Raw genomic sequence first — 25,728 nt, forward strand, 5'->3', positions numbered from 1 at the left:
ATCCTTGAGGTCATAAAATCCCTCTGGGATCATCGAGTCCAACCTGTGCCCACTCTGAGTACTCAGTGCCACCTCCAGGTGACACCTCCAGGGACGGGCAATCCAAGCCCCCCCTGGGCAGCCCCTTCCAGCCTTTTCCATGAGGAAATTCCTGCTGATGTCCAACCTGAGCCTCCCCAGCCCAGCCTGAGGCCGTTCCCTCTCCTCCTGTCCCCGTTCCCTGGGATAAGATCCCAAATCCCCCCCGGCTGTCCCCTCCTGGCAGGGAGTTGTGCAGAGCCAGAAATTCCCCCTCAGCCTCCTTTGCTCCAGGCTCAGCCCCTTCCCAGCTCCCTCAGCTCCTCACAGGACTCTGTGGGAAAACACAGGAAAACAGGGATGTTCTCAAAAACCCGGAGCCTTTTCTCTCTCTTCTTTCCCACATTGGGCACTCCCCATCTGTTTGAGAGGCTTGCAGGACAGAAGACACAAATCCTCCTTTTAATTATGCTGCACATTTATTATCTCACCTCAGATTTTGTTAATCTCTCTCACAAAATTCGTTTACATAAGTGGAGTCTTTCAGCTTGAGCAGCTCCAGCGCTTTCTCTTCTGATCCTGCAGATATCAGTCAGCTAAATAGAAAAGAGAGAAAAGCACAAGTGTCCTTAAAGCTCTGGAAAGACTGAATGAATGCCAGATTTATGTGTTGTTTCCTCCTCCTCAGCTCCCCAGCTGAAAGCTTAGAGGCAAACTGGGATGAGCACAGACAGAGCAGAGCAATCCCACAGGGAGAGCTGGTCCCCTTTTCTGGGCTTAAACATCCCAGAAAAGGCAAAGGCTCAGGGACAGCCCCATCCCACCATCCCTCAACCTGCAGGCAGGAAGGGCTGCACAACAGCCTGCCCCTGGATATTTGCTGCTGCAATTCCCACACACGAGTTCCCAAAGGAAAGGAGGATTTGCAGCAAATTGCAGTGTAATTAAGTGTCAGTGTTAAGCCCCCGTGCAGGCAGCGAGGTGTTCCAAGCTGGCTGCACATGCTGAGCTGCCTCACAGGTACAGTTGCTGTTATAAGCTCTGCTGGAAATTGTTCCCTGGAGACTTTTTGGGAGGAGGAGCAGGGAAGTGGCAAACAGAGCTGCTGGGAAGGGTTGTGCTGCTGCTTCCAGTCAATATCAGCTCTGGGCAGCACCTTTGGAGGGAATAACCTTCCCAGAAGGGTGCACACGGGAGTGGTTGGGATCTGAGGGCTCCACAAAGTGAGCAAACACGACACAAAAACCCTTCTGGGGAATATAAATATCTCTGTGCTGATGAGCTGGTGAGAAGAAGGAAAGGCAGAATTCCCAAGGCAGAAATCAACCCTCTGACAGTACCATCTGGGGTGTCCTGTAACAGCTCTGCCAGCAGTTTCTCCAGGACATCTTGGTATTTTTCCAGCTGCCTTAGGGTGAGCCAAGCTCTGACAGGAAGGGCCTGCTGTGGAGGAAACCAGAGAAGTCAGAACAAAAAGGTGAGGGGAGCAGAGGGAGGGAGGTTGGGGTGCTTTGACCCCACTTGGATCGAGTTAGTGGAGGGTTTAGGATTTGGAGGGAAGAAGAGGAGCCTCATATGGGGAAAATCAACATTTTGAAGGCAACACACTCTTGAGTTGTTCAGAGAGCTGTTGCATAACCCGTGGGCTGGCTCATAAATCCAGATAAAGGCACCTCCTGGCAGCAGGGATGCAAAGAAAATAATTTCTGAACCTTCTAATCCTCCACTGTGTGGCACATCGACCCTTGCAGCCTGAGCCTGCAGAGCTCCTGCCCTAGCAACAGCTGAGGACGAGCTGTGGTCCTGCTCCAGCCTGCTGGACTGGGAGCCAGCTGTGCCTGAAGCAAAGAGCTCTGTTCTGGTGCTGGCCAGCTGAGGGGATGTGCTGGGGATTGCACACTTTGAACTGGGCATTTTGCTGTTTCAATCCTGTTACCAAGAGCTGCTACATCACGAGTGCAGGAGGAGTTGCACATTAAGCTGTGCCTTGGCCAAATTCCAGCCTGGCTGGTCCTGCTGTCTGTCCCACTGGGTCTGTCCCGGTTTGGGGGGAGCTGCACCCTCCTTCTGCTGGCAGAGAATGGCCGAGCTCCCTGCAGGAGTGGCTGCCCACACAGGAAAAAGTTCCCTGTGCTCAAGTGGCAAAGCACAATTTTCAGACTTGCCTTTGAGGGCTTAGCCTGGCACTTCAATCCCTAAAATTGCCCATTTTCTGCTCTGTGTACAGATTTGGAGCCCAAGTTTTTAAATAAGGCCTCTCCAGTGCAGAGAACTGTGGGGTCAGAGGTGACTCTGAGCAGGAGCTGAAGCAGAACCAGGAGCTCCTGCCTTGCACCTGGCTGGGCTTCATTGCCTGGCAGAGACCTCGAGCTGTTCTCATCTTCCTCAGGGAGAAGCTGTTGGGTCCCAGGGGTGACCTGGCTGCTGAAGGACCAAGATAATTTGGGGTGGAGCTAAAACTTCTCTCTGATGTAAGCGGGCAGGCTGGCAGAGGACATCTCTTGGACTCCTTGTCTCCTGCATGTCCTCGTGGGCTTCTCAAAGTCAAATGGCTCCACATACCTGGAGGGTCTTGGCTGCATTGACATCCACAGCAGATTGCTCAGAGAAACCTTCCTCCTCCAGCTGCTGCAGCGAGCTCAGGGATTTCTTCTGCCCTGCCTTGTTCCTCTCCTTTTCCTGCAGTTTTGGGGCAGAGAGCAGAGGGGACAATTGGTGATGCTGGGAGCAGCAGCAAACCCACTCTGTGCTGTCCCAAGAGCCAGGAATCCACAGTGCCGGGCACAGAACCAGTGGGATGGTGGAAGGGCCCATCAGCTGTGGCCTGAGTGGCCTTTGGGGACTGAAATCCAGCAGTGCTGGGGGCGAGGTCAGGTTACGGGGCAGGATGTGAAGGTCTGCAGTAAACAGGAGCCACGTGTGGTGGGGGAGCCCTGTCAGCAGGACATGGGAGCTGACAGCACTGGGACCTTTCCATGGGAGCAGACAGCACTGAGACCTTCCCCAGCTGTCCCACAGAACCCGACCTGGGTCTGTTTTGGAGCACTGCAAGGAAATTGAGCCCAGCCCTACACGTGCAGTGCCCTGCACGTGCAGAGGTCACTTTTTTCCAGCCTTTCTGAAGGTCTGTAATGTCAGCCCGTCCCCATTTATTTAGTTGCCTTCAGGACCCTCTGGAAAAAGCCAGAGGTGCTTTGGAATATGACAAGACACAGTAGGACACATCAAACATGGCTCAGTGTCCAGCATGTGAGGAACAGGGACAGCCTTTGGGGGACAGATTTCCCCTTTGCTCATCCAGAAACCCCCAGTCCCTGGCAGACACGGAGCTACAAGGGCTGTGGGGCACAAACACAGCCCATGTGGGTCCCCATCCTCCCCAAGGACTTGGAAGAATGCCTGTGCTCCCCACAAAAATCAATTGTTATCCAGGGGGAGGTGTTGGGATTGGGATTTCTGCCGGTATCCAGGGGCTCGGCAGTGCGGGGGAAGCTGGCTGGGGCTGTGTTTCAGAAGCTGCCGTCTCCGAGCCTGCCTGACACCTTTCAACGGTATTTGTTTCACTTCAAAAGGAAAAACGTTCTCTCGGCACGTCCCAGAGGTGACAACCAGCCGGGGGATGGTTAATTATTTGTTACAACAAAAGAGCCATCACCGAGCTGATGGGAGGCTGCAGCTGCTCTGGAAGAATTCCAGCACCGAGGGAAGGGAAAGGACCCGCAGGGTCTGCAGGTGACACCCCCACAGGTGTGGCTGACCTTTGGTAGGGGGTCCAGGCTCTTCCTTTCTATCTCACAACTTAAAAATCCCCCTGCCTCCCCCCAAAGCCATGGATTTTGGGAGGAGGATATCACAGTGTCTCCTGTTGATGGCGTGCGCTGCAGTTTGGGGAATGAGGGCAGGAGAAACCTCTCCTGGTTTATTCATTCCAGAGGGGTTACCTGCATTTTCTGGAAGTCACTCTGGGTGAAAAAGGGCATGAAGCCTTGGGTCTGCTCAGCCAGCACGGACAGCAGGGACACCAGCAGCAAACTGGCCACCACCTTCCTCGAAACCATGCTGAGAGCCTGGACAACACAGGAAAGGAGACACCAGGGCAGGAGTGGAGAGGGAAGTGTGACAAGAAACACCTTTGGCTCTGCACCAGAAGCAGCCCAGCTCAGCCCGAGCCCACCTGAGGGATGTTTACTCTCCCAGTCGCTCCTGAGCTGAGAATAGAAGTGCCTTGACTGAGAATAGAAGTGCCTTGACTGACAATTCTCTTCTCAAAGCTGTTTGTGTAAACAGGTTTGTTCTTGAGCAACATCTCCAGGGATTTCAAGCCCAGCCCTTCAGGACTGCTCCAGCCTCCCTGAGTTCTGGAGCCTCAGCCCTGCAGCTGTGTTGTTTTAAGACCTGAACACATCCAGAGCAAACCCATCAATCCCAGCACCAGCATGGCAGACAGAGATGCTGCAAAGAAAAATCCTTCAAACAGCTGTTTTATTAATTTTTATTTTGATTTCCTCACCACTGGAAACCTTCCTGGGTGGACTGGATTTCTCTGAGTCCAAGGGAAATGGGAAAGGCATTTTCCAGCCCAGCTCTGTCTGAGCCTGGAATAAAGGGCTTTAAAAACCACCTCAGAAGTGATCTAACTGACTTCACGTCAGGAAAGGACTTATGTAAACATTGAATGTTCTCTTTAAATATTAAAATATTCTCTCTGGACAGATTTAATGAAGTCTGGTCCTACAGCTTAACTTCTCCACCTGATTGGAGCCTGATCCTTAATTAGTTTCAGCAACCTCTTGGTCTGGACATTATTGAGAAGACATTGTTAAGTTAGATTTGACTCCTGAATTAGATTTCCCATAAATATCAGCTGGCATTGAACCAAAGGCCAGTGGAAGTTAATAAATCTTCCCTTTCCATAGCACCTGTCAGTCACATCCTCTCCTTTCCCTGGGCACTGCACCAGTGCCATCTCCCCCTGCCCACCCAGACTGGGCCACCAGAGCCACCTCCTGCCCTGGGACATCCCAGGGTGTCCCAGCCCTGTTTCCTGCAGGGATCCAGGCAGGAATTCTCCAGCTCTGCCCTTGCAATGCAACCTCAGCAGCATCAATCTTTGGTGCTTTTTCATTTGTTCTATCACTGCAGTAAATATATAAATAAATAAAATACTGCTGAATACAAAGAAAATACACCCAGTCACTTCCTTCATCTCTTCTTGGCTAATCCCTTTGGGAATTGATTCTCTCCCTCTTCTCCCAGAAAAACACCCACACAGACCTCTCCACTCAGAAACAGCCCTGCTGAGAGCCCTCCCTTGCTTGGCAAGCAGGACCTGTATTCCAGCCCCGAGATCTCCAGCTCAGCACCTCTCCAGGCAGAGAGCACTTGGTGGATTTGCTTCCCAGCTCCAAAGGGAAAAGAAAAAAGCATGAGGATCCCGAGTTCAGCATCAGCACTGTGAGCACACAGGGCTGGGACAGCTCTGCTCACCCCCCAAACCCAGTCAAGTGCCAGCGTGGGGGCAGGAGGGGTGGGCAGCTGGCACAGTGACAGGACAGGACCTTCACTACTGAGCTGTCTCCTAAAAAATCCAGCCCTTCCTGGCTCTAGGACCTGTCTGAGGGTCATTTTCTCCCTGCTCAGAGCAGCTCCCCAGGCTCAGAGGGCACCGGGGCTCCCCACAGCTCTGTGGCAGTGCCCAGTGCCCACAGGAGGCAGGAGCTGCTGGCAATTGGTGCTCCCAAGATGGGGATGAAGGAAAAGCACCTTCCCTCTTGTTTCAGCATCAATTTTGTTCCTTCCTCCCCCTCCTCTGAGCCACCTCTGCTGTGGCCAAGAGGAGCCAAGTCCTACCTGGGAGTGCAGCCACGGGGCACTGGAAGTTGGAGCTCTTCTCCCTCCTGTCCCACCTGGATGCTCCTGCTGGTTCTCCTTCCTTTATAAACCCATCCAGGCACTGCAGGCACTCGCCTGTGACCCTGTCCAGCTGCCTGGCCTGCATGGAAACGCCTTTCCCAGGCAGGGAATGTTATCTGCACTGGAGTTTTCTGAGTTTCTCGTTTCCAGGCAGATCCCCTCTGCTCCCTGCCCAGGTTCTTCAGCTGTTCCTGGTGCCTCAGTTCCTCCATCTCTAATTTAGAGATTAATTTCTGTCTCCTGGCTTGTGTTTCTAGACACTGAGAGTGCAGGAGAAGCTTTTTAGGATGTGAATGCCCCAGCACTGCAATGACACCTGTGTCAATTATATTTCTACTGTAATTTCAAATCACAATAATATCAAAATTACCACTTTGAGTCTTCAAGTGGCTCCTTCTCCCATCCTCACCGAACCTGGCACACTGATCCCCCTCGGGAACACAAATCCTGCACTGTCATCCCTCTCCAGACAAACGAGGTGCTGAGAGAGGGAGGGAATTGGGCAAGAACTCATCCACGCTCTCCCAGGACCATCAGCCAGGAGCTGATGCCAGAGGGTTTGGGATCAGGCCAGGCACATCCTGGTGCTGCTCCTGAGGGAGTCTGGGAGCAGCCAGGCGAGGAGCAGGAGGGAAAAACGAGCTGGGAAGCCATGAAATCCTCCTGCATCCATGGGCTCCATGGGCTGGGAGAGCAGGGAGCAGGGAGCAGCAGCATTCCTGCCTGCCTGGGGAGGGATATTGGGAACAGCCATTGCCCAGCCCCAGGAATGCCATTTGTCACCTGGGAATGCCATTTGTCCCCTGGCCCCATTGCAGCCAGTCAATAGGACACGGGCACACCAGGTGTCACCAGGGACCTGCTGCTGTCACAGCTGTCAATAACGCTCGATTTGGGACAGAGCCCTCCTGAAAAACCTCATGTCCAGCACTCAGGTGCTTCCTGGATCCCTGGGCATCCTCCCCAGCTTATCACCCCCTCTGGGCAGTGGAGAGCTCCCAGAGACTCCAGCACAGCTTTGCTCCCTGGAAACCTCCCTGGGAATGTGGCTGGGGGTGATGGAAAGGATGTCACCCACCCATTGTGGGGTGACCCCTCCCTTCCCTAAACAATTTGCACAAACCCCATCTGATTCCCATTTTAATTGACTTTTCCAGTCCTTTTCTTCACATGGTTATGATGGATGCAGTTGACGAGTCAGCAGATGGTGCTGGGAAGTGACAAATGAGTTACCAAGAAAGGTCACTTTTCCAAAGCACTGAACTTCCCCGTGTCTTGTCCCACTGTCCCTCCAAGACGCGTCTGGCTGGCAGCTTTCCATCCATCTGGGATGGAGCCTTCTGCCTGGGGAAGGACAACCTTCCAAATCAAACAGAGGGATGAAAATTAATCATATCTGTATTAGCTGCATGCAGCCTGCCAGCTTCACCTCTTAATTATGCAAGAGTGCTCCGACAGGAAGGAATGGTGGAGCTGAAAATAAAGGATCTGACTCCAGGTCTGGAAGTGCCAGGGCAGGTGGGAGCAACAGGCACCTCCTGGCTCTGGCTTGGCCCAGCCCATAAATGCAGCTTTTGGCACATCCTGGCTGCAAAACAAGGATAAATGAAAATAAAAAATCCCAGCTGGAGGTCTCCCTGCCAGTGCTGTAATTCCACAATTCCATCCTGCTGCATCCCTGGCACAGTTTGCAACCTGCAGGCCCTGAAACTCCCCTTTGGGCTGCGGTGCCAAGTGGCAGCAGAGGTTAGAGGCTCAACAGAAACATGATGTGCAGGATGGGTTTGAGTGCAGTGCTGCTTGTTCTGAAAGTGAAACGTTTGGCAGAACTGGGAGTCTTTTTCCCAGGAAACTGGCAGTGGAGTGCAGCCCATTGGGCCTGGCAGCAATGGCAGTGCCAGGGAACAGGGGCAGAATGAGCTGCCCGTGCCAGCAGCACACCCAAGCCTCTCTGGAAACCAGCTCTGAGGTGATCTGTGCACCCCAAAACTGGGGAGATTCTGCCTGTTGCCTCAGTTTTACATGAAAGAATAAAAGAGAGGGAAAATGGTTTTTTGGACAGAGCCTGGGTGGATTTGGCTTCTCTACAAGGGCTGGAGGGGACAGGCACTGACCAAAACATCCTATCCCATTACAATCCTCCTTCACTGGGATTTAAAAAAAAAATGTTTTTTAAAATCCCTTTCTCTAATAAAATAAATGTCTGGTCTTATAAAAACTTTCAAATAAGGAAAGAAATAAACAGGAGAGAAATGTTTCATTGCCTGGTTTCTCTACATTTTTGGTCACTCCTTTGCCACCCTCTCCCCGATGTGAAAGGAGTGAAGAGAGAAGGGAGAGGAGGTGAGAAAACACCATGGATGCAGCTCAGCTGTTCCCATTTTGGTTTTCAAATCTGAGCCACCAGGTTTTCACTTGTGGGCTCAGGAATATTTTTAGGAATGGTACAAAATGCAGCCTCACACTCAGAGAGGGGATGTGACTGGTTTGTCCCGTGGGGCTGGGTGGTGTCCCTGGGCACCCCACTGTCCTTTTGGGGTGCTGTGACCCCAGGCAGGTGATGGGAGAGCCCAGCCAAGCCCTGGGATGAGCTCAGAGGCAGGGAAATCACTCAGATTTCAGCCAAAGAGATCCCTGCCCTGCTCACAGGGGATATTTATTCACTTTGGTGAGGAGGAATTCAGCTTTTCCACACTCCAGACACCCTCTGACCTTTCATTGCCTCATTCCCTCCTTCCCCTGCCCTGTTCCCATGTCCAACACCAGTGGATCAGGTTGAGCCCTGCAAGCACCACCACCAAGGCACCAGAAGAAACCCCAGGTGGTTTTTGTGGGGGCTTTTGAGGGAAAAAGGGCAGGGAAAACAACTGGGGGGGAGAACAGGAGGGAGAGAAAGAAGAGGAGGGAAAGAAGGGCAGGAAAAACAATTGGCAGGGGGAGAAAGAGGGGGGGAAAGAGAGAAAGAAGGGCAGGGAAAACAGTTGGGGGGAGAATAAAAGGAGGGAAAGAAAGAAGAGGGGTGACAGAAGGGGTCCAGCATCACTGTGCTCAGCAGTGCCAGCTGCCAGCAGATTTCCCAAGACTGGATGATGCCAGATTCCCAGGATTTATTGGTGCTCTCTCTGGAGTCTCCCTGTTCATCCCAACACCTCTCAGCAATCAGTGGCCATTTATCTGCCACAGAGGAGAAGGGTTCTGGCTCTCAAGGCACCAATTCATCCTGGGAGGAACAAGGAGGCAGAGCTGGATGGCTTGGGGTGAAAAAGAGACTCATGTGGCAGGTCAGTGAGCTCCCGGGTGAGGAATCCCAGGAGAGGCTGGGAGAGGAACAGCAGCACATCCATCCCAGCTGGGATGTGGGAAAAACAGAATGGAAAATTGTGACAGCAGCAGAAAGATCTGCAGAGCCTCGGGGCCTGTGCAGCCAGGCCTGATCCCAGCACAGGGCTCACTTTTGATAAAATGCCCGTTTAATCCGTGGATATTTTGCTTAGGTGTGGAATAGCAGCCTCAGCGAAAGCCTCTCAACCACAAAGGCTTTAGAGGGCTAAACAGTAAAGATTTGGAATTAAGGAGAATAAATATTAATGAAAGGGGTGGGAAAATGCATCATTTCTCCAGACATCCCTGCCTGTGCTCCCCTGCACGGGGCTGTTGGGTTTATTGTGCTCTGGAGCAGGAGCTGCACGTGCTCGGGGGATCGTGCTGGGATGGAGCCACACAGAGCCTGGAGAGAGCCTGGAGAGGGAAAAAGGAGCAGATTGCCCCCAAAAAAGGGCCAATATGGGATTCAAAGTGCAGCAAACCCTGCTCTGCTCTCAGTGGCTGTGGGTCAAGCCCAGAGCGGCACAGCCAGAGCCAGAGCTGTTACATAAAGGGATGGGGAGCAGCCCAGCCTGGGCTGGATGGAGGAAATGAATCCAATTACAGGATGAAGGGCACAGGGAGAGGATGGACACATTTGGTCTGGAGCAAATCCCTAAAAGGCTTTAAAGCAGGGACAGCAAGAATGAATCATGGTGCAGGACACACAGCCACCATGGAGAGGAGTTGGGGCCTTGGAATGGGGCAGGAGGCAGGAACGGGGCTCTGCACCTGGCTGATGGACAACCACTGCCAGGATGTGGTTCTTCTGGGGGCTGGGACACCAGTTTGGCTGTTCCTGGGGGTGCTGGAGCGAGGAGCCAGCCCAGCCAGGCAGCAGGGAACAGCCCTGCTGGAAAGAGGAAACAAGCAGGCAACCCCCAAATTTCCTCCGTGCTGATTCCCATAAGATTATAACCCAGCTGCCCGTGTCACAGCAGGCTCCAGACTTCCACTGAGAAAACTAAGGGCTTGTATTAGAAAGAAAAAAAAAATAAATTGACCCAGTTATGACAGAACGAAGCAGCACGTTCACAGCATCGCTGTGGAAAGCCATGAGCAGCCACAACAAGGCCCTCGGGAGTAACAGGATTCCACTTCAAATGAGATTTACAAATTAAAAATAAAAGAGCTGGATTAGTTCTGTGTGCCTGAACCCCCTTTCATGGCTGCTCAGCCAGCCTCAAGTGGACACTGCAGGGCAGGGGGGGTGCCATGAACATGCATCCCTTGGGAATTTGGGAAAATCCTTTCCTTTGCCTCTCAGACATTGCAGTCAAGCACCTGCCCCATGTCAGGCAAAGGAGGAGAGCTGGACACTGATCCCTGGTAACTCCCACTGGTAACTCCTGTCCAACTCCTCAGGGAGCCCAAAAACCAGACCAAAATCCTGACTGGTTCCAGTTTGCCAGGCAGGGAGATCAGAGCAGCGTTTTTGCCGTTGCTCTTGGCAAAGCAAGACTTGCTCCGGGTGCAGCCTCAGGAGCGCTCCTGGAGCTGCTGGAGCTGCCAGGATCTGCCAGGATCTGCTGGGATCTGTCAGAACTGCCAGGATCTGCCGGGATCTGATGGAGCCACCAGGATCTGCCGGGATCTGCCGGCTGCTCCTCGCTACAGAGCCGGGGGGAATGTCTTGCACACCTGCCCACTCTGCCACAGCCCCGGGTTGTCACCGAGGGAGAAGTGTTGACAGCACCACAAGGAGCAGAGCAGGTTCGCAGCTGAGCCGGGATTGCTCAGCTCCTTGGCAGGGAAATGACAGGGCCCAAGGAGTGCCTGTCTCTCCAAGGAAATCCTGCAGTGCTTGGAGAGACATTACCTGGATCAGCAGCGGGAGGAAAAGGCTGGGAGCTGCCAGTGCAAATACCAGGACACGAGGCTGGCTGGGGGAGCTCTCCCCACATCCCAGCTGCTTTATGGCTTGGGGGAGAGCCTGAGCAGGATGGAGATGGAGATCTTACATGAGAAACGGGAGCTGAGGTCCATCCTGCTCAAATTTTGTGCATGAAAGACAAAAGACAGCCTGCTGTACACTCTTATTTTTTGGGACAAAAGCAAGGTCACGTCCCTGTTCACACCCAGCCCCTGCCTGGGGTGGGTGCCCAGGGCATGGCCACAGAGCCACAGAGCCACCAGCCATGGCCAGGTAATCCCTGCTGGGGGAGGGCCGGCCCAGAGAAGCCAATTGTAAATACATCAGTGTCCTCCTTCTCCCTGCCACACGTTTAAATCTATTTGATCCACTCTAATGGATTGATCTACAAGTTTGTGCACACACATCCTGCTTTGGACGGGCGGCTGGCAGCGCCTCGCCCATCACGGCCTGTCAGCTCCACTCAGCCTCACCTCGAGCGCAGAGCGAATCCAATTACAGGATAAAGGGTTTTCTTCCCCTCCATATGGTCTCTATAACGCTGTGGCTTTATCTTGCCTTAACCCCTTTCCTGGCGAGGGAGCTCACAAGCCCAACCTAAGCGGCTCAGCGCTGTGGCCCTGGGTGGCTGCTATGTGATACGGGAAATGGGGTCTTCCCAGGGCACCCAGAGGCACATTCCTCCCTTTTTTCCTGCCCACCGGGGAGGAATGATTCCCCATAGGAGGGAGATTCAGGGCAGCACTGGTTATAAAACCAGCCAGAAGCACAGGAGTGAGCCCAGCCGTGCAGTCAGAGCTGTGCTCACAGCCGGGGTTCACGGGGCTGTGCGTCAGCTCAGCACCAGGAGCTCAGCACAGATGTTCCCTTCATGACTGATTTGTTGTGCTCTTGCATTTCCCTCCACCTTGCTCTGCCAGGTGTTCTCTGGGTGCCCTGGGCAAGTGGCTCCTGTGGCAGGGCTGGGGATGGGCACCACGAAGGGCTCCAGGAGCCCTCCTCCCCTGTGTGAGCTCTGCCTGGGGCTGATCCCTGTGAACCAGGCGTGTCGGCTCTGTGCAAGCCGGTTATTTGATCATAATTATCATCCCTTGCTTTACACAGCACATGAAAGCCCAGAGCAGCTCAGGGCCCCGTCACGCCGCGCGCCAACAAACAATGAGCGAGAGACAATCCCAGCTCAAAGCAGGAAAACCTGCAAGGGGCAGGAAAAGCCTTTTCTTGAGGACAAACACAGAGCAGCAAAGCTCTCCTCCCGCATTAGGCAGGGCCTGGAATTTGCTGCTGCTGTAGGGTCAGCACAGAAAACAACCGGGAGCTCTCCTGGAGAGAGAGCAGCTCATAAACTTTCCCTGCTAAGAGACAGCAAATTAAAGCCTTCTCTGTGACAGGGCTGCAGCAGGAGCTGAGGTTGCATTCAGGACACGTCCTGGAGGGACCAGGCACTCTCAGCGGTGTCATTTCCCTGCTCTGAGTTTACTCGAGGCCTTGGCCATTGCTCCGGCTGTGCTGACCTGCCCAGAGCTCTAAATCCACCAGCCTTGGGGCAGTGACCCCAGGGGACACATCCATGAGGATGGCTGGGAGGGGACAGCCCTTCTGAAAAGCACAGGTGGATCAGGCTTACCTGCTCCACAGGCAGCTCCCAAAAAAGGGGAAGGGCCAGGTTGGTTGAAACCCTGTCAGCCCAGTTGTCCCTTTGAAAGGTGCCATGAATCCAAATCTCCTCCACACTCAGCTGCCAGGGTGAGTGGAGAGGATCTGCTGAGCCAGGAAAGAGCCCTCTCCCAAAAAGTGCAGCTGAGTATTCCCCCAGCACCCAGACTCGGTGTCCCTCTTCCCCCCACAGCTTCCTTTGCACCACTCTTGACTTTAGAAGAGGGCAGGACACCCCAAAGTGGGGCCAGGAAGGGATGGGAGGTGACAATTAACTTTCCCACGAGGTCCCCGTGTCCAGATGCAAAACCTTGGAGAAGCACCAGAACTCTGGGGTGCTGCTGGCACTGGCAGTGAGGCCCAAGTGTTTTTGAAGTGAAATCTTGGAGCTGAAGATTTGCTTTCTCTCTTGAAGGTGGGCCTTGGAGCTGGAGGGAGTTGCTTTCTCCCATGGGAGCTGGGATGTGCATACTGGAATTGAGATGGGTGCATACTGGAATTGAGATGGGTGCATACTGGAATTGAGATGGGTCCATACTGGAATTGAGATGGGTGCTGGTTTTGTGGATTAGAATTTCTGGGATCTCCTTTGATGTTCAACTCATTCTGCAACAATGTGCCAAATTTTTGTACATCTGGAGCCTGACTATGGCCAGGAGAGGCAGGAAATTCCTCCAAGAAAAGCCCTGTGAGAAGCAGGGCCATGGGACTCCTCCACTTTCCCCTCATCCCCTCAAGGAAGACCTGGACCAGGAATTTGATGTGACAATTCCAAGAGGAATCTATCCCTTGGGGACCCCTCATGCTGGGGCACCTGAAGCTGGCCTGACCCACTTCCCTGCACCACGTCCTACTTCTGCACCCCCTGGGTCAGGAATTAGGGCAGCATCCATCCCAACATCCCCTTAGCCTTCCGCTCCAGCCTCCAGCTCGGAGACGCCCCGGGCGTGCAGGAGACCTCATTCATCCCACGGGACAATGGTGACTTTTTCCATGGGCTGTGCCTTGAGGAGGAGGAGGCCCAGCTTACCTCCTTATCCGATCAGCTCCCTTAACGCCCCACATCCCCAGGATTAATGGAAGAGCTTCCCTAAGGCGCCTTAGGCAGGTCCCCTGGAGAAGGAACCCCCATGACCCAGAAGGAAGAAGTGGGGAAGAAGAACTTGGATGAGATGGAGCACTGGAGCATTCCCAGCTGGCCCTGCTGGGAATGGTTTCCCAGGCTCGAGTGTGCTGGGATGGGGATCCCACACTCCGTGCTGGGAGCCTGGGAAAAGCTCCCTTCCATCCCTCTGGCTCTCCCAGGCTGTGCTGGTCTCTCCACACTCTCTGCAGGGAGTTCAGGACATCTTTGCTCTCCTTTGCCCTGTGGCACAACCAGGGGTGTGATCAGGGTCACACAGCCAAGAGCTCTGCCCCAAAATGCTACATTTACCAAAAACCTACCAACTGCATTACCTTTGGGGTGGGAAGTGGCTGCCCCTCCTACCTTTGCCCAGCTCCAGGCCCTTGGCTGTGTCAGCAGAGCCTGGATTTGGGATGCAGACCCACACTGAGCCAGGCACCTGAAACAGAGCCCAGCCAACAGCTCAGACCCACAAAGCTCGGTTCAGTCTTCCCCCAGTGACCTCCCCAAGGTCAGTGGGGCAGAGCTGGCCACTCCCCAGTCCCTAGGTGGTCCCACAGGGTCCTTCAGCCGCCCAGGGACACCCCAAACCTGTGACACACCGTGAACCCCAGAGCAGCCCATTTTCACATCGGTCACTCCCAAACTCCCCACTGCTCCTCCCACCTTTGCCCCTCTTCCCAAGCGCTCCCCACCCCATCCCTTCCTGCCCCCAACACCTTAAACAACATTAAACACTTAATGGCAATTAATACGCTTTAATGCAGGTTTTGGGGCCAACTGGCTGCTTAGAGGGTGCTTAAACCATCAACCCCTCTCAATCCCGTTGCCCTTGTCATACAAAGTTAGCCGAGCCCCTCGTCAGCCTCCCCCCTCCCTGGAGGAGGCCGGAGGGTATAAAACCACCCCGGGCACGGCACCGCCAGCCCCCGGCGCGGCACAGGGCAGGGCACCACCTCCATCCCCTCAACTCCTGCTGCTCCTCGTAATTCCTTCCTTTTTGGGGTTGGAGGGGAACCCTCTCACTGCGCACTTTCCGCGCTGGGAGGGGGTGGGGCTCCCCTTTTTTTATTAATCAGGGTCAGAACACAATTCATTGCAGAAAACCCCTCCGGCAGAGCAGCTCCCGTCGCCAGGGCAGCATGAACGGGACGGAGGGGATCAATTTTTACGTGCCTATGTCCAACAAGACCGGGGTGGTGCGGAGCCCCTTCGAGTACCCGCAGTACTACCTGGCCGAGCCCTGGAAATACCGCCTCGTGTGCTGCTACATCTTCTTCCTCATCTCCACCGGCTTCCCCATCAACTTCCTCACCCTCCTGGTCACCTTCAAGCACAAGAAGCTTCGGCAGCCTCTCAACTACATCCTGGTCAACCTGGCGGTGGCTGACCTGTGCATGGCCTGCTTTGGTTTCACCGTCACCTTCTACACCGCCTGGAACGGCTACTTTGTGTTTGGCCCCATTGGCTGTGCTGTGGAGGGATTCTTTGCCACGCTGGGAGGTAAGGGATGGGAATGGGGGCTTGGGGCTTCCTTCTCCAGGGCTTTGGGAGTCCGGTTCCATCCCTTCATGGCACTGTTGGGATGTGCAGCGTCGTTCCTCCTCGTGTGGGGCTCGCCCTGCGCTTAAAATGGGGGAGGAAAAGAGATTTTTGTGTGTTTGACCTTGATAGCAAGGAGCCTCCATGGCGTGCTGGCAGGGAAAGGAAGCCTGGGAAGGGATCCTTGTTTGCAGGATCCAGGATCCAGCTTGGGGTCACCTGGCCCTGCTGGTCACTGGGGGTGTCACACCAAGGTGGTTACCAGAGACCTGCCAGGGATGGCCACAGCGTGTTCCCGAATCAATGCCAAGCAGCTTGGACCAAGAACAGGCTTGGACTTGATCACCTTAGAGGTCTTTTCCCAACCTGCACTATTCCATGATTATTCATTTACCCAAAGGCTTCCCTTTTGGGGAAATGGAGGGTTCAGAAGGGGAAGAGAAATCCCTCAGGAAGGGAACCCCACAGAAGAGCTAGAGGTGTGGAGAGATGAGAGGGCTCAGAGCTTATCCAGGGGCAAAAGGAAGGTGAGGAGGATCCAGGGTGGTTCCCAGACCCCTCAAGGATGGCTCAGCTCTGTCCTAGCTGCACCAGATTTGTGTGCCCTTGGGATTTTCCTTGAGGCATTTCTCAGGGACACACACGAGTGCTGCCAACACTTTGCCCTGCAGAAAAACAGGGAGAATTCACTCGGCAGCCAGAGCCCACGCAGCCAGCCCTGCCCACGCCACACCTCGTGATGGATCTGACAGCCACCAGTCCTTGTTGGAGGGACCCAGAGCCACCACAGGGACTTTGCTTTCCTTCCCTAAACGGTGCCATCTCCCACAATGATGCTGCTCTGGAAATAAACATTTTAAAAACGGATATTCTGCCAAAGGCTCAGCTGAACATCCTTATCCAAGCCAAGGAGCAAGGAAGGGCTTGGTTTGGGGATCTGAAGATCCCAAATCTGCTCCATCCCTGCTCTGTGAGCCTTAGGCAGCGTTATTTTGTCTTTCCGATGTTTGTACCTCTCAGAGGAGGAGGAGGAGGAGGAGGAGGCTCCTGTTCCCAGGGAAGGAAGTTGGCTGGGAAGCAGCGGGCTGTGTGAGCAGCAGGTCCCCAGCGAATCCCAGCACAGGGTGTCGTTATCAGCAGCTTATCACAGCTGGGGGCATTAGCAGGCTTACAGCACCGACTAAACGCTCCCAAATCCCCTGAAGTTTAATTATCCCTCATAAATACATGGGCACGTTTCCCACCCACACAGTCCCCCCCTCCCTGCACCTCCCCTGATCCAGCGCCAGCAGAAGGCTCGTGAAATGCACAATTTAAAGGAATCAACAGGTTTGGAGGCATCTGGCAGCATTGCCAGGAATTGTGCTTCCCCACGCCCAGGTGGGATTCACTCCCTTGAGTCTTAATTTCTTAAAACCCCTCCGCCCCCAGCATCCCCTCAGCTCCCAGAGCTTCTGCACGTTGCGGGTGGAGGATTCCCGGTTTCCTAGCAGGATGCTGCTTATCCCACGCTGATCCCCAGCTCCCCCTGCTCTCCTCTGGAAGCACCAAGGGAAGGTGGAGCCCAGAGGGGCTCTGACCACTCCGTGGGCTCTCCCTCTCCTCAGGCCAGGTTGCCCTGTGGTCCCTGGTTGTCCTGGCCATCGAGCGCTACATTGTCATCTGCAAGCCCATGGGCAACTTCCGCTTCTCTGCCAGCCACGCCATGATGGGCATCGCTTTCACCTGGGTCATGGCCATCTCCTGCGCCGCTCCGCCGCTCTTCGGCTGGTCCAGGTGAGCCCCAGGATCCCCAGCAGCTCCCGGATCCCTCCATCCCTGCAGGGAGAGCAGGTGGCTCCCAGCAGGGAAGTGCTTGGCCTTGGAGGAGGGAAATGACTGTCCCATTCCCATGGGAGGGAGTGTCACAGCAAGCTGACACTGCATGCACCCAAACCACCTGTACCACCCTCCCAGCATCCCCCATCCTCAGGGAATTGCATCCCTGTTGCCCCCAGTGAGGGTCCCGGAGCAGATTCCGACCTTTCTCCCTGCCAGGTACATCCCGGAGGGGATGCAGTGCTCCTGCGGGCCCGACTACTACACCCACAACCCCGACTTCCACAACGAGTCCTACGTGCTCTACATGTTCGTCATCCACTTCATCATCCCCGTCGTCATCATCTTCTTCTCCTACGGGCGCCTCGTCTGCAAAGTCCGCGAGGTAACGGCCGGAGGGGGCTGAGGGCCATTGGGGGTGGCTCGAGCGGGACTGGGGGACGTGGGTTGGGGGTGCAGAGCTGCCCCTCAGCACCCTCTGTGTGCACAGGCAGCTGCCCAGCAGCAGGAATCGGCCACGACCCAGAAGGCGGAGAAGGAGGTGACGCGGATGGTGATCCTCATGGTGCTGGGCTTCATGCTGGCCTGGACGCCCTACGCCGTGGTGGCGTTCTGGATCTTCACCAACAAGGGCGCCGACTTCACGGCCACGCTGATGGCAGTGCCTGCCTTCTTCTCCAAGAGCTCCTCCCTCTACAACCCCATCATCTACGTGCTCATGAACAAACAGGTGAGACGCCCCGGGGGCTGGGCAGCACGTCCGGGGGCTCCACGGGCACCTTGCTCCTTCCCAGAAGGATCTCGGTCCATCCAGGGACTCCTGGTCCTGTAGCACTTCCCTAGTGGCCCCCAGTGCCACCATTGTCATTTCTCTCCCCTCCCCAGTTCCGTAACTGCATGATCACCACAATCTGCTGCGGCAAGAACCCCTTTGGGGATGAAGAAACCTCCTCCACCGTATCCCAGAGCAAGACCGAGGTCTCCTCCGTCTCCTCCAGCCAAGTATCACCTGCATAGAGCATGGACAGTGTGAACTGGGGTGACCTGCTGAGCTCAGGGACCCACACAGACGCCCCACAGCCATTCCCTCGTGCCCCGGCCCCCTCCCCTGCAGGGGAATTTAGCTGTGCCCATCCTGCCGTAGCCGTGCAGACCCCACCCCACACATCCACGTGGCACTCTGAGCTCTGCCACTCCGAGCCCGGGGAGCCCAGGGCTGTGGCCCAGCTCCCAGGAGCACGTCACCTCTGGGGGACTGTCCCTACCTGTCCCCATCGAGTTCAAACAGCAGCAGATGATGGGGACCCCAAACCTTTTCCTGCCTGAATCCCACTCCCCGCCAGCATCGCCCTTCCCTGGGCTCCAGGGAGCGTCACAGGAGCACCCAGGCCTCATTTGCAAAAATCTAAATATCCTGGCAAAGCCCCAGGAGCAGGACCCCGTGGCTGGGGTGGCCCCACCTGCCCCTCACCAGGGCCTGAGCCCAGGGCTCTCTGGAGCCACGCTCCCGCTGGGATTCCCACCAGGAATCGATTCCTGCAGCCTCTATAAATCAATAGAACAAACGCAGCTACGAGCGGGCTCTGCCTCCAGCCCAGCTCCCTCTATCCCCAAGACAACACTGTAGATACATTTTTTTGTCTTGGAACCTGTAAATATTTGCTCATGTCCTTTGAAATCTCTATCCCTCTCAGCCCTTTCCTTTCCCCACTCTGAAGCAGAGAAATTCCCCTTCCACCTCTGCTCTGGCTGGACAGGCACGGCCAACTTTGGAGGGTGGGGCCGGGACCCGAGCGCTTTCCTGTACATATTTTATAAATAAATAATCTCATGTCAGCACAAGGACCAAGGAGTAGGGGTTTAAAAAAATCAGAAATAAACAGAAGCAGCACAGAGAAAAACACAGATGCTCACTCCTTGTCCTTTCTCTTGGGCTGTGGGGACAAGATGCTGGTGGCCAGCTGGGGGAACACGATGCTGCTCTTGGAGACACAAGCGTGCAGCTGTCCCAAAAGCCATGAGAAGGGGGATCTGTGGGTGACACCATCCCCACAAGGTGACAGCCCCATTAGCTGGAGCACCAAAGGTGTTGAGAGGCAAAAAGAGACACACAGGGCGCAGCCCTCGCTGCCCAGCCAGGGGTTTTTGTACTTTAATATTTAAGATTTCCCCATGTAGCCTTAAATAAAGCTTCAGCTGAGAGCTTCTTGCAGAGTTCAAGTTCTCCTTCCTGTGGGGCCCTTCCAGGCAGCGCTGTGACAGAATTGGCAGAATCAGGGAAAAATTGTTCCCTGTGTCAGTGAATTCATTCAGGAGCGGCTGGAGAGCGATCCTGGGGCCAGAACCTCGCCCTCCTCCCCTCCCTGCTCAGCTCTCACCTCCCCTCTCTGGTGTTTTTCCTCCTTTTTGGGTCCAAGGCCACCAAAAGCAGTGGGAAGTCCCAGGCTCACCCCTGGCATGGGAAGGCAGGGGTAGGAAGCATTTTTGCCCCAAAACACCAGGCTGGGAGGGGAAAGGTGCAGCCCCAGCCCCGCTCTCCAGGCACCCTCCTGTCTCTGCAACCACCCAAATTCGGGGCTCCTGGCCAGGATTGCCCTGGAGCAGCTCCCACACCCCTCCTGCTGTGCTGGATGATTCATGGCCACTCTGCCCATCCCAGGAGTCTTTTTTCCTTCCCTACAAAGCCCCAAACCGAGCCCATATCCAAGCTCAGAACCGATTTCTTCAAACCCTGGGGGCAGGGGAGGAGCAGCCACCAGACAACCAAAAACCCCAACCCTCACCCAGCCCAACAGACCCAGCCCTTCCCTGGCAGGAAACATCTCAATCAAAGGTTCCTCTTGAACAATCACCCAGGAGTTCTTTCCTTCCACTTTTCCATAAACACATGGATTTATCCAGGCACTGCGTTTGCATCCAGCAGGGACCATCCTGGCATCACCCACTCAGAGCAGGCACCAGCAGCTGCTCCAGTGCTGCTGGCCTGGCACTGCTGCCACCTAAATTCAGATGCAAAGTGAGGAAAGCAGCCAGGCTCATCCAGGGAACAGAGACAGCTGGAATCTCGGGCCCAAAGGGCATTTCAGTGTCTGACTCCCATCCTTCTGCAGCTGGGACTGTTCCTCCTCATCCCAGCACTGCTGTCAGCTGGTTTAGGAAAACTGCAGTAATTGGCTCAATTCATTTTAAATCAGTTCTCATTTGTGCAAGCAGCACTCAGGGAAAAGCAGCTCGGAGTTTATAACATCCTGATTAGGAGCATCCACAGGGATGAGGGGGAAATCTCTCAGTGAGGTGTTCCTGGTCTTTGCCCCACAGCCCTGGGCACAGACAGAACCCAAAAGAAGGGACAAACCATCCTGCCCAGGGCTGATCTCTCCAGGCTGGAATGGCACTGCCTGGATTTCTCCCAGGACATTTTTATCCCATCAGTGCAGAAGGAGCAGCTCCGTGCCAGAGGGTCTGGCTCTGCTCATTTGTCTCTGCCAAAGGAAAAACATCTCCTTGTCCAGCCACTCCAGCAGCTCTGGGAACAAGATTAAAACCCTCAGACACTCCTCCCTTCCCTCTGTGCCACCACACACAGGGCTGGGGAGGCAGATCCCTCTCTGGGGTGCCCAGACCCTGCTACCAGGGGGGAAAGCTGCTCCTTAAGGGAAAAACTGCTGGAATTAGAGCTTGGGAGAAGCCAGGATTGCCCAGGGGGACCTTGCACAGCCCCAGCAGCCCAGGGAGACCCAGGCTGTGTTTACCTCCCACCCAGGAGGGTTCAGGAGTCCCCACATTTGTGTCACTTCCCAGCAGGGCCACGTTTGTGTCACATCCCCAGCCCGAATCCATCACTGCTGCCTGTGTCACGTTAGCAGCAATAAAAGGATTCAAACAGCAATTCCTTACTTTTATGAACAAATGGCCCTGGCTGGATGATTCAGGCAGCATTCAATTCCCAGCCAGAAAGTGTCAGCAAAATCCCAGCCTCTCACATGTAGGTGGATAACTGCAAATGAAAGGAGGGAATTATTAACACTTAATACTCGCTGGGTTTGCACTCCCCAGTGCTCCTCTCCAGGAGATGCCAAATGCTCCAGTGCTCCAGCAGCTGGGAGGGCCCTGCCAAGGGGGCTGCAGGGGTTGGGGTGATGGCTTTGGGCACTGGGATTGACCTCACCCCACTGCCAGGGCGCTGCTCCAGCCCAGCCCAACTAGAACCCCTGGTCTCCTGCAGCCTGGCCCTTCCACAGCCCTTTTCTCCTCCAATCCATCCTCTCCAGAAATCCTTTTATCCTTCAGACTTTCCCTTCCAGAGCCCCTTTCTCCTCCATCCCATCTCACCCCATCCCATCCCATCCTATTCCATCCCATCCCACCCCAAGCCCTTTTTCTCTTCCAGCCTGTCCTTTCCAGAACCCCTTTTTTCCTCCATCCTATCCTCTCCAGAATCCCTTTGCTCCTCCAGCCTGACCCCTCCAGAGCCCCTTTCTCCCCTCCATCCCATCCTCTCCAGAATCCCTTTTCTCCTCCAGCCCATCCCATCCTGAACCCCCTTTTTCCCTCCAGCCCATCCCCTCCAGAGCCCTTTTCTCCTCCCCACACCCCCTCTCCCACCCCCCCTCCCCACCCAGGGAGCCTCAGGGACCCCAAGCCCTTGGTGGCACAAATCCCCCAGCTCCAGAGGGATCCAGGGAGGCTCCCCCAGCTCCTGGGGCTGCTCCTGGCCGTGCAGGACTGTGCTCCACACTCTCCATTTCTCCTTCACCCAGCCTGCCCGTATTTTTCTTGTTCATCAGACTGACAAATGGGCAGAAAACAGACTCCTGGTGATTTCCTGCACAGGCTGCCCACTCCTCCTCTCCCCTTGGCGATGACTGAGAGCTGAAAAAGCAGGAATAGCATATAAATTTCCTCCCTGCTTTAATAAATACCTCTATTACCTTGTGCTTTCCCCCGGCTCGCTGTGCAGCTCCTGCTGCCTGCCAGGCAGACGTGATAAACCAAAATTCACATTTCTGTGGGGAATCAGCAGCAGGGCTCAGGCAGGCTGGCAGCAGCATGGGAGGGGTGAGCTTCCCACCTCGGGGGTCTGGCTGCAGCTTCACATCATCCCTCGGGGAGATAAATTAATTCATGTGTTACCAAAAGGGAGCTGGGCTTTGTCTGGTCCCTCTGTGGACTCCCTGTCCTGCTCCCAGGGGAAGGAGGGGTCCCACCATTCCCAGGGCTTGTCCCAGACTCATCTGTGCTCCTCGGGGTGAGCATGGGGTTTCCAGAAGGGTGGGAATAAAGACAAAGCCTGCTAAAATCTCAGCCAGAGGGTGCAGGGGGAGCAGAAGGGTTTGGTGGTGGAGGAAAAGCTGTCACAGCTGGGGTCTGGCCTGGATTCCTCCTCTCTGGGCCTCATCCAAATCCTTGCCAGGGGCTCTCGGGACACCCAGGACAGGATGTGTCACTGTCCCTTGGCCAGGAGACTCCTGAGCAGTGCAGGACCAGCCCGAGCATCCCAGGGGGATGCAGAGACCTCGCCCCATCCCCAGCCCACACCCTCTGAAGGACAACAGGCAAAAGGCACCGGCTGCCAGCAGCCCCTGGAGCACCACTGTCCCCTCTGCCACCCCCAGCACAGCCTGATCCAAGCGGGCAGTGCCACTGTCCCCATCCCCGGGGCACAGCGCCGCAGCCTCGGCTCCTCCTTCCCCCAGAGCCGGATTGATGGCGGTGTTTGCAAAGCCGGGGGAAAAAAACACCTTCAAAAGGAGCATTAGGAGGTGGCAGCCACCCAATTTCCCCCTCAGCCAGCGATTGCTGTGTCTCATCCCCTTCCCGGAGTCTATTTAACTCCTGCATTTAACAAGCTCCTGAACAAGGAGCAGCAGCAAGTGGCAGCGCCCGTTCCCTCCCTGCGAGGGGCACTGGGGGCCCAGCCCGGGAATGGGAAATTCCTCCAAAGTCTCTTTGATTTATGGCTCTCGTTAATTCTCCAGGAGGGCCCCGAGCTGCCCCGAGCACACCGAACCTGCGAGGGATGAATAATTCACCAGCTGGTTAAATATTCTTTAAGGGCTGGAGAACATCGGTGGGAGCGGGGATTTCGGAGGGGGAGGGACAGAAAACTCCAAATTGAGCCCAAAAAGTGGGAGGGGGTGGCCTGGAGCAGGCAAAGGAAGGACAGGGATGTCCCAGGAGGGAAGGACAGGGATGTCCCAGGAGGGAAGGACAGGGATGTCCCAGGAGGGAAGGACAGGGATGTCCCAGGAGGGAAGGACAGGGATGTCCCAGGAGGGAAGGACAGGGATGTCCCAGGAGGGAGGGACAGGGATGTCCCAGGAGGGAAGGACAGAGATGTCCCAGGAGGGAAGGACAGGGATGTCCCAGGAGGGAAGGACAGGGATGTTCCAGGAGGGAGGGACAGGGATGTCCCAGGAGGGAGGGACAGGGATGTCCCAGGAGGGAAGGACAGGGATGTCCCAGGAGGGAAGGACAGGGATGTCCCAGGAGGGAGGGACAGGGATGTCCCAGGAGGGAAGGACCTGCTCATCCCAGGAGGGAAGGACCAGGACATGCCAGCCCTGCTGCAGTGGGATCAGCACAGCCAGGGGGTTTTGGAGGAATATCCCATCCAGATGTGCCCTGCCAGCTGTTCTGTACAGATGTGCAGGGCTGCCTGCCCCTCCAAAGGGGAGGATGACCCCGGCAGCAGGGAGGGGAGGGAGGAAGGTGCCTTCCTTCGAGCCCAGGCTGCTCTCACAGGATGCTGGTGCTGCCCCACCCCAGCCCTGCCTGCTGCCCTGTCCCAAGCTGCAGGGACACCAAGTTTTGGCAGCAGAACCTCGATGAAATCTGGTGCCAAGGGGATTTTCCTTCCCTCCTCCTCCCCAGGGATCAGTGTGCCATTCCCAGCGAGGAATCCCCGGGCTGATGCTGGAGGGAGACCACGGGGCAGAGGTTGGAGAGGAGAGTTCAGGTGCTCCTGCTGGGAGCCCCCAGCCCCTTCCAGCCTGGGCTCGGGAGGTTTTGGGCTCCCCAGAGCCCCCCCCGGCCCCGCAGCCCCGCGGATCCGGCGGAGGTAGAGGGCAGCAGAGCCTGCTCCTTGCGGCAGCCGGGATGTGACAGGTCCTGGCTGCTGGAACCGTGGGAGGAATAAATGGAATAAAGCTGCTCCAGGGCAGAGGAACAGCCAGGCTGCTGGGGCAGCGTCAGGCACGGGGAACGAGCTGCACATCCCAGCGGGAATGGGGGATGGAACTCCAGTGCTGGAGGCAGGATGGGTCCTGCAGGCTCTGGGACACCCCTCCCCAGTGGGGCTGGGGACAGCAGGGCCACAGGTCAGGTTCCCAGGTGTCCCAAGCCATGGCCACGTGTCCTGCTGGTGCCACAATCCTGGACAGTCTCCAGACACTGGAATTTGCTCTGACACAGACACAGGATTTCCATGGGGTGACACCAACGCTGGCAATGTCACCCCTCATCATTCCAAGAAGTCTGGAGGGCTGTGGGGATAAATCAATATAAAAACCATGTTTGTAACCTCCACATCCCATTCCCAACAGCTCTGGGGCTTTAGCTGGGATCTCAGGAAGGAGGAGCTCAGGCCAGGTGCCCCCATCCTTTTTTCTCTCCTTTGTTCATCCCCACTCCTTGTCCCAGTCCCCCACACCCCGCAGTGATGGAGGCTGGGGTGAAACAGGAGCTGGAGCTGGGATGGATCCCGGCTGTCCAGCCCCAAAAAGGAGGCAGGGAAGATCAAATAACCTGTCCTGAAACACAGGAAGAGGAGCTGGGACTGCAGCAGGAGGGACCCCAGGCCCAGGGATTGAGCCCCCTCCTCACTGAGGGCTATGCTGGGGAGGGCCTGGTGGATTTAGGGCTGGATTGGAGCCCGTTGCACTCCCCAGGGTTTAGCAGAATCCATACCCAAGTGCCAGAGAAAAGAGAGACCCCTGAGGCCGAGCTGGGACAAAACTCCTGAGCTTTACTGAGCTTGGCTTCTTTAAAGGAACAAAAAAAGGAGGTTTTTTTCCTAATTCCCACCCCAAGAACCTGCAGAGAAGTGAGGGAGGGGTCTCATTCTGCCCCTGCCCTGAGCTCTGGGGCATCCTGGAGCTCCTGAATCCTGCAGGTCCCGAGCAGGGGCAGTGGGGGCTGGATAGATCCATGCCATGGGCACAGGGAGGGACCAAGGGACCAAGGGCCACATGGCCAGAGCAGGACTGTGATGCTCTTTCCTTTTTCTTCTTTTGAGGACAGCAGCCACCACCTCCTTTTCCCTTTTTTTTCCCTGGTTTTCCTCCTTTTCCTGGTTCCTCCTCCCCCTCCGGGGCTGCTGCCTCCCGCCTGCGGTGCAGATGGCCCAGCATATGGGCAGCCTCCCCTCGTGCTCGCACCTTGTAAGCAGATTCTGTCAGGTTTAAAGAGGAAAAGCTTA

General features: G+C 55.5%; 2 protein-coding genes across 4 annotated transcripts; one reads left to right on the forward strand and one right to left on the reverse strand.

The window, feature by feature from the left end:
* Nucleotides 1–475: 475 nt before the first annotated feature.
* Nucleotides 476–6,414, reverse strand: MLN (motilin). Of its 3 annotated transcripts, none has more exons than XM_018923347.3 (5): nucleotides 6,302–6,414; nucleotides 3,960–4,085; nucleotides 2,581–2,697; nucleotides 1,359–1,461; nucleotides 476–614 (listed from the first exon to the last, which is right to left on the reverse strand). In XM_018923347.3, exons 2-5 carry the CDS (start codon nucleotides 4,074–4,076, stop codon nucleotides 607–609), a joined length of 345 nt encoding a protein of 114 aa, XP_018778892.2. In that variant the 5' UTR covers nucleotides 4,077–4,085; nucleotides 6,302–6,414; the 3' UTR covers nucleotides 476–606. The 3 variants fall into 3 exon arrangements, with proteins under 3 accessions (XP_018778892.2, XP_018778891.2, XP_030088963.1); XM_018923346.3 differs by lacking the exon at nucleotides 6,302–6,414 and adding an exon at nucleotides 5,869–5,949; XM_030233103.2 differs by lacking the exon at nucleotides 6,302–6,414 and adding an exon at nucleotides 4,193–4,277.
* Nucleotides 6,415–14,926: 8,512 nt separating this feature from the next.
* On the forward strand, nucleotides 14,927–18,326 carry LOC103823301 (green-sensitive opsin). The gene is made up of 5 exons (XM_009098361.4): nucleotides 14,927–15,452; nucleotides 17,099–17,267; nucleotides 17,529–17,694; nucleotides 17,800–18,039; nucleotides 18,195–18,326. Exons 1-5 carry the CDS (start codon nucleotides 15,092–15,094, stop codon nucleotides 18,324–18,326), a joined length of 1,068 nt encoding a protein of 355 aa, XP_009096609.1. The 5' UTR covers nucleotides 14,927–15,091.
* Nucleotides 18,327–25,728: the final 7,402 nt, after the last annotated feature.

The sequence above is a fragment of the Serinus canaria genome, chromosome 26 (genome assembly GCF_022539315.1).
Source record: "Serinus canaria isolate serCan28SL12 chromosome 26, serCan2020, whole genome shotgun sequence".
Lineage (NCBI taxonomy): Eukaryota > Metazoa > Chordata > Aves > Passeriformes > Fringillidae > Serinus > Serinus canaria.